Source organism: Dermacentor variabilis, chromosome 7 (assembly GCF_050947875.1).
Source record: "Dermacentor variabilis isolate Ectoservices chromosome 7, ASM5094787v1, whole genome shotgun sequence".
NCBI classification, from domain to species: Eukaryota; Metazoa; Arthropoda; class Arachnida; order Ixodida; family Ixodidae; genus Dermacentor; species Dermacentor variabilis.
Window position 1 is genome coordinate 87,674,322 of NC_134574.1, and position 8,428 is coordinate 87,682,749.

General features: G+C 44.0%; 1 protein-coding gene across 1 annotated transcript in view; it reads right to left on the reverse strand.

Moving 5' to 3' along the window:
* The window catches only part of LOC142588732 (uncharacterized), a 50,763-nt gene extending 48,257 nt beyond the window's left edge, over window positions 1-2,506 (reverse strand). Inside the window, exons 1-2 of the mRNA XM_075700548.1 lie at window positions 2,378-2,506; window positions 1,068-1,159 (exon numbers count right to left, since the gene is read on the reverse strand). Of these exons, the coding sequence (XP_075556663.1) occupies window positions 1,068-1,128 (61 nt within the window). The 5' untranslated portion in view covers window positions 1,129-1,159; window positions 2,378-2,506. The remainder of the gene's footprint in view (window positions 1-1,067; window positions 1,160-2,377) is intronic.
* Window positions 2,507-8,428: the final 5,922 nt, after the last annotated feature.

An 8,428-nucleotide genomic window follows, 5' to 3' on the forward strand; every position in this document is an offset into this window, starting at 1 on the left:
GTATCAGGGAGCAACAGCTCGCCAAAGTTGGGGAAGCAGGTTAAGAAAGCTAATCGCATTAAAAATGAAACAAGCGCGGCGAAATTTCGAATATGTGTACGTATACAGATTTTTACACGTCGTACAAGCAGTTATACCCGAAAACAGTTATTGCCAACACTCATTTGCTTTCATGGCACGGTTATATAAAGTTATTCTCTGCAACCTGTATTTCGTTTTTGAACCGCTGCCGCATTGCTTGTGCAGCCGGAATCGGGCCTCACAAACACTTTGTTGTTGCTGCTATTCGTCTTTTTGAGACCACATTACTTTGGTCGGCGTACTTAGTGAACAGAGCATCCGTGTTTTACTCGGAAAGTCCTCTTTCTAACCCTTAAGACCAAACCACTTCGGTTGGTGCTCTGTCTTCCCTTTCCTTAATATTACACTTTGCAGTTCATGAGTTAGCACAACGTCTGTAAATACCAGCGCGTTATCTTGGTCTGTAACAAGGTGGGCATTCGACCCAGTTGTTTACATTTATCTTGTTAGCAGGATTACAGAGACATTTAAACGTAGAGAAAGAGAACAACCTACAGCCTATTTCACGTTTGAAAAAGGAAAAGACGGAAATAATTCGCAATTGTCTGTTTTTTCTCGCGTGGAACGCTTCCATAATATCACGATCCCTCCCATTTCTGGGTTAAAAAATCAATTTGACCTACTAAAGACTTGCTGGCTAACAACTCTGGATGCAATCTGTGGAATTCCCGAATAAAATAGGAATACTAACTGAATATCCTAACTACGCCAAATGCACAACGTCAAGCGCATAATTCTTTATTAAAGCAAATGGGCTTTTGGAAGCGTTCGGCTATTCGCTTACATTGACAATCACCGAAGATTCCTGCCCAATTTTTCTCTTTTCTAACATGCCCCTAGGAGTAGGACTCAGAATCCCATGTTGTATCGAACATGCCTACCGCCCCACGAGAGGCCGTTGAAGAAAGCTTGACTCGCGAATACACGTATAATTTGTTAGCAGCGGCATATTGCAAGAACTTTAACTGCGAACGCAATGTACATACCTCTCGAAGACTTTGTTCTGCGGGACGACTTTCCTGCGGTTGGCTTAGCCTTGCTGGCCATGTTCAAGCCGCCCTGCGAGTCTTGCCGAGTTCTGCGAAAGCCACCGTTTATCGACAAGGTTAAAGTGGCGCCGACGGGGAAATGCCGTCACTGTTCGAACTAGCCAAGTCTTTGCACTGGGATGTCCTCGGTATCTATACCACCTACGTTCAAAGCACAGAAGCCTGTGCTTCTGCGTATGTTATGCGTATATGTAAACGTTCTCGTCCTTCGTGGAGAACTGCCTGAGCAAATGAGAGTTCAATGCAGCTCTGTGGCTGAGAAATTATGAAAATCGCCCGCTCTGTCATTTACGTAATGCAGCCAGTATTTAAAACCGATATTTGCACGAACAAACCTTTTCGTAAAGTCATTTTTGTCCGAAAACAATCAACGATTGGAATGCCCTACCTGGAAATTCCCACTGGTTACAACCAGCCACTTCATGAATCTTGTTGACTGTATCCCTTGTATATATTTGTATGTTTGCTTTTTACTATTTGCTCACGTAGTCCCCTCCTGCTTGGACAGATGTCCGCAGTATTGTGAAAATAAATAAATAAATAAATAAATCTGCCTTGAAAAGAAAAGTAGGCAACCAGTGCAGTATGGCATGAGATACCTCGAAGTAGACGTCATTGATGAAAATCCCTCCGCTGAGCGATTTTCCGCTTTACTTTGTCCGCGAAGTCTCTGTAAGCCACCGTCGCCATAAAACTGTCACTAAGTAGCGCAGTGCACGAAGAACACTTTCGTGAACAAATCCGAGTCATGCACTGTTCACAGCTCGTTGGTGTCGCCTCTAGCGGAGGTCAGGCGCAGAGCCTCGTCTCTCTACCCTGGTCACAACAATAAGGAAATGACAAGTATGGAATGCAAAAAGAAGCCATTCCATGGACGCAAAGGCCAAACCACGGATTAATTCAAGATTCCTGTTCATGTCCTACACCTGCCTCGATTCCTTTAAGCGTCTTCGGTGTCCCGTCAATACCACTTCAAGGAGGCAATAAGGCGACAAGATAAATAGTCGAACTACGCAATTAGAGTCGTAGAACAATATCAACGCGCGACCAGGATTACAAAGTAGGACTATTTCCGAGGAACTAAATATTTTTACAGGATAAAGGAATAGCCTTGGGGCAGTCCATTCACGCACCTTGAGATTATTGAAACCTTGACCTGACAGGGAATGAACACCGACACCCATTCGGTCAATCAAACCTTGCAACAAGGAAAAAAAATCATACAAGTTACAAACTGACCCACTTACTGAATCGGCGTTAACGAGAGCACTGATCCTTCGAGGTAGATCGCGGGTAATTGCTTTTCCTCCTTGCCAAGAGTTGCTCGTCACGGCTTCTTTAGGGAGCAGAACACGAACGACGAGAGGCAACACCTTGCGAAGTTCTTCTTCTTTGACCTACCGCGTTCTCACGCGCTCGCGAGATGGCACGTTGCTGTCGATTTCTTGCTGCTGCTGACGTTTTTAGACTTTCGAAAGATACCTATACAATGTCTATAGGTCCTTATAATTTATGCCTAAAAAACACGCATTCCCAAAGATTAAAACCGCTGTTTATACATTTCGTTTATCCTAGATATGCAGTTTCGGTTCAACGGGCTTGAGCTGTTTGCAGAGGAGGCAAAGTTATGTTGATGACAATGACGATAGCCTTGGCGATATAGAAGGCGTTACCTCTTACCTCATACCACCAGCGGAGATCGACTGAGGTGCAATATAGTCTAGCTTTTTCCTCTCTATGATACTTTTGCAATGTGTGTAAAGATTTCACTAGGGTATTGTAGGTAGATCCCATTTATTACTACATTTTCCGGCTAACCTCGTCCTCTTCTTTTATCTCTGATTACCCCCTTGGCGATGTGGATCGCCAACATTTACATTGGCGCAGTCGGAAACAGGAACCTGTGGAGAAGAAGATGAACGTCGTGTTCAACAAGAGACGAACTACCATCGAGGGCTACAAAGCAAGTGACGAACATGGCGGGCCACTCGAGGATATAGCCACGATTAATGTTCTATGGAGCGTTCCAAGTGCCCCTGTGTTTGCAGCTGACGACCCCGTCACTAAAGGTACCGTTCCTGCCGACAATAAACAAGACGACTCTGCCTCAAATACTTTATACAAGTGCTCCCAAATAACCCAAATATACCCAAATAAACTTATTTCATTCACTCACTCTGAAACTCGTTTTAAAGGACCCATCTTAATCCATTAAACTCAGCCAGCTGTAACGCTGCCGTACAGTGATATAACCGTTCTGAGCGCACTGCTTGACCTTCAGAAATGCCAGGTGACGCAACACCAGCAGCCGGTAGAACTTCTTGTTACGCTGTGAAGATCTGGAAGCAAGAGAGGACAGCCTTCCTTAAAACCAGACATATTTGATGGAAATTCGTGCGATGTACATACCTCACTTCATTTTTATGAGTATGCTTGCTCCCGGAACCAATGGTTGACCGACGAGGATCGCATACAGGACATGCGGGCATTTGGGTGTGGCAACGCATGAAAATCGTACGATCTTCGGTTAAGTTCACAGTTGAATGAATCATGGAATGAGTGGAAGGATAGTTTCTCTCGAGCACCCAAAAATAGTCCCGTGTAACTTTGCAATAACGCCATAATATAAAGAAAGCAAGCAATAAACGTCAGAGAGTATGTGTTGGAAAAGTGGCATTTAATTTGTACAGTCGAGCCGAAACTTCTAGAATTGTCAGCTATCGCCCTAGTTATACACGGTATGGCTAGAGAGTGCCACAAACTAGTTCTAGCTAGGTCGCCTAGCACAATGGGCCAACTGCGTCAGTCACTGGCGTACGTTATGAGAAGAGATTTTAATGGGCCATCAAAAGAGACAAGAGTCACGACTCTAGACAAAGCGACAAATCCACGTGAGGCTCGGTACTTCATAACCAGCCATACCTCCAAAAGTCCAAGCACCAGAGAATCTCATCAATATGCTGAAGAAGTGTTGTTCCTTGTTAAATCAGGCGTTATGACAGTGCCGATGCTTGTAAACAACCGAAACATGTCAGCATTGATTGACACTGGTGCTTCCGTGAGCCTAATTAATGAAACTATAGTGGAGTCAACCAGCAACATATCCGGAAAGCCTATTCGTGTGTTTAGCTACGACGGTTCTTCTCGGGATTACCATAAATGGACAACAGCAGCTCTTGAGTTTGAAGGGCAGAAGTTCAAGGTGGAAGCGCATTTCGTGTCAGCGGTGAACTTCGTCTTTCTTTTGTCATGACCTGATATGAAGAACGTGAAGATCAACATACTATGGAATGATGAGGTGACTATTAAACAACTTGAGCAAGATATGTATTTCACGGAAAAACCCGACTAACGAAAGCCATCACGCGCGGAAGACGTGCCGCTGAAGTTGCCAAAGCTAATCTGCATTGGGCCATATCCCGAAGCCACAACCACGATTGAGTTGCCGTTCTTGTTGCGCGACAGCACAGTCGTCAGAAAAAAGCTGTATAGCCTGAGCCACGAAAAAAAAGTATGGCTAAGTCAAGAACTTCAAGGCATGTTAGAGGCAGGTATCATTAGGCCATTGACATCCTGTTTTGCTTCCCCTATTACCATTGTACCGAAGGAAGATTGATCATTCCGTCTGCGCACTGATTACCGAATGATAAACAAGCAGACCGATCTTTTTCCATACCCGATGCCTAGGATAGATGACATCATTGATGAGATTGGAGGATGCGAATGGTTTTCACGTATAGACTCATGCAAAGGTTACTGGCAAGTGCCACTGAAAGACGAGACTAAAAAGTTTACGGCATTTGTCACACCATTCGCCATCTACGAGTATATTCGGTTACCATTTGGCTGGAACATTTCCGGGTCGTGGTTCCTGAAGATGTTGAATAAAGCGCTGAGCAAATTCATTGGAAAATTTTTCAATGTATATGTGGATTATATCATTGTCTACTCCAGGACAAGGGAAAACCACGAGGAGCATTTGTATAAAGTATTTGAGGCACTAAGCACCGCACGACGTAAAATTAACATGAAAAAAGTGAACTTTTTTTTTGCAATAAGGTGGTTTTCCATGGAAGAGTGTTTGACGGTGAAACGAAAAGCACCAAGGAAGAGAGTGTTCACCTCATAAAGAAAATGGTTAAACCGTATGATGTGCATTCCCTCCGAGTATTATGGGGACTGGCGGGTCATTTCCGTGCATTCATAAGAGACTATGCCAGAAAAACCAAATGTCTCACCACACTGACCCAAAAGGGCGTGCCATTCATGTGGTCAGAAAAATGTGAGAATCGCTACACTGAGCTTGCCCGCATCATTTCATCAGACACTGTATTAATGCTCCCCGACTTCAAGCTGCAATTTGAGCTCTATACCGACGCATCTTACTATGGGGTAAACGCCATCCTCTAGCAGCATGATGTTACAAAGTACTAAGGAAAGGAGCTGAGGGTCGTAGGTTACTACTCTTCCACTTTTACGAAGACACAAGAAAACTATGCAACAACGGAGAAGAAAGCAATGGCGGTGGGTGTTAGCCTTGAGATACTTCAGAAGCTACCTCGAAGGCAACCACTTCAGACTGTTCACAGACAACCAGACGTTGACGTACCTGTTAGAGCTCTCGCAGCCGAAGGGCAGAATAGCTCGAACGGTTAGTGAAGCACAACAATTAAGCTTTGACGTCATACATCGCCCGGGACAGAAACATCAAAATGCCGATGCCCTATCTCGACTCCATGTGCAGCATTAAACTCCAACTAGAAATATAAACCTGTTACAGCTTTGGGAAGGTACACAGGAGAGGGAAGTAAATAAGGGCAAATTACACGTCCCGGAGAGCAAATTTCCGACAGTGCTGAAGCTTTACCACACTAGTCCATAGTCAGGAGGACACGACGGATTCTGGAATACATACCACAAAATATCCCAGCGTTTCAATTCGGGAAGCATGAACAAGACATCACAAATTATGTGAAAACTTGTCCTCAATGTCAGCTTGTTATAGCCAAGTACAAGCGTAGAGGCAACAGGATGGTATTGTCAGAGTATTACGATATCAGCTTCGAGGTTGTGCATCTTTATTTCGCTGAAATCAAAAGGAAGGGGGAGGGAGTTAGGAGCATGCAAGCATTCCTTGTGGCCGTGGATGAGTTTACGCGTTTTGTCGCCGCTAAAGCTGGAAAGGAGGATGCAAACTGCATGATATCATTGCTGGAACGAGAATTCTTCAAGAACATCAAAGTTGTCGTCGCAGAGAATGGCCCAGCCTTGAAAAACGAAAAACTGCAACTTTGGCCTGAGAAAATAAACATCACCCTTCGCTTCCCAGCACCTTACCATCCTGAAGCGAATTCCCTTGCAGAGCGAATGATAGCGGACTTAAAGAAGTACATACGATTATACCCCGAACGCGAAGTCGGCTCGAAATGCCCCTTGGAAGCCGCCGTCGCACATGACGCCAAATCATATACAGCAGGCTTGGGATGCAGCCCACATTTTGCGGCGTTTGGCACGAGCTCATGCATACCAGCGGCTACGAATGTGGCATAGTAAAACATATTGATCTAAAGGGACAGCCCAAGACTTCTCATCAGCGACAAAAATATCGAGCGACAATGAAAAAGAGTTTTGACCGAAGATACTGCTCAAAGATGCCGGAGATTGAACCAGATTCGTGGATTCTAGTGCGAAAGAGACTTGATTCGAAAACGCTGTTTACAGGACCTTACTATGTCGTCAAGACAGCTAAACAGCAAGGACTGCTGAAGACAATGTACTACCAAGGACCCAGTGAAAAAGTTGAAAAGGCTGCAGTTGGAAATGTGCTACCGCATTATCATCGTGGGGGCCAGGACAGCGGATTGGGAGTGTGTGGCGATCCACATCGCCAAGGGGGTAATGCGAGAAAGACGAAGAGGAGGAGAAGAGCCGGAGAAGTGTAGAAATAAATTGCGTCTACCTGCAATATCCTAGCGAAATCGTTGCAATATAAATCAATTCATTGAGTATTTCTTTTTCTATCCTGCCACCGAGTTTCAGGACGCGAAAAACTTCTACACGTTTTATTTTGCCAGCTTGGGCTATCACTAACTTCGTTAGCCATTCCAGCCCTTGATGGGCCTTTACCGAGATTCAGCGACCGAGACGCTTCTATTGCAATTTACAACTTTATTAGAGCCACAAATTGATTTGGCCATGTTTCCAAAATTAGGTTTTGACTGTCTCATTTTATTTATTTTAAATTATTTTATCTCACAATCCAACTTTATTCTCAGTTCACCATTTTTCTTCTCTCATCCGCGCTGTAATATTTGAAGTTTTCCTCTGTTTCTACTGGCACACGTTCCATTTAATCAGGCAACAACAAGTATTATCATACTCATTACTTATTATCATGCTGTTACACACCATCTTTTCTTCGTTTTACTTATTAAGCTTATTGAAAGTGGACCACGATAACGCAGTTTTCTGACGCATCTCTAACGATTACGCGTTCATTCATATGTCCCCACGGAAACAACGCTCAATGACTTCATCTTCTCGTTAACTAAACAGTATACTACCAAAATCAACAAAAGCGGTTGAGTACTAATACATTAATTCATTACCGCGCCTCAAGTAAAACAGTAAAAGAATATGGCCAATATTATTGTGAAAGAAGGTGCCTTGCGCAGAAACATGCGGCACCCTTTTCCTTTTCCGTCGGCTGCGTCATTAACAAACATTAATTGCATTTCAGGGCCAATCTCCCATAAGACACATTACGCATATCTTCATTGAAATTCAAGAATAAAACGATGATAAAAAAACAACTTGTCACAGGAGGGGCACGATCCCACAACCTTCGCATTTTGCGTGCGATGCTCTACCAATTGAGCTACCGCGCCGCCGTTTTCCCGTCCGCTTTCTTGGGTATTCATGTTTCCTAGTAGAAACCTGGTAGTGGTAGCCAGCGCCACCACCCGCAGACCTTGGCGGCGGATGCCGAACATCCTTTCTGCCGCAGGCGTCAAGAGAACGTGATCTCTTTCGGTGAAGGCAACTGGTCAATAAACCCACACATGCTACCTGAAGGAATCAATGTTGCCGGATTCGAGACAGTCGTTGTGTAATAACGACAAGAAAGAGCGTTACCCGAGGGGACCGATTTTTATTAGTCATATCATAAGAATACAACAAACACTGACAACAAGAACAACATAGGGGAAATTACTTGTGCTTAATAAATGAATTAAAGAAACGATAAATTTCATTTCCAATAATTTATCGTTTCTTTATTTGATTTATGAGGCACAAGT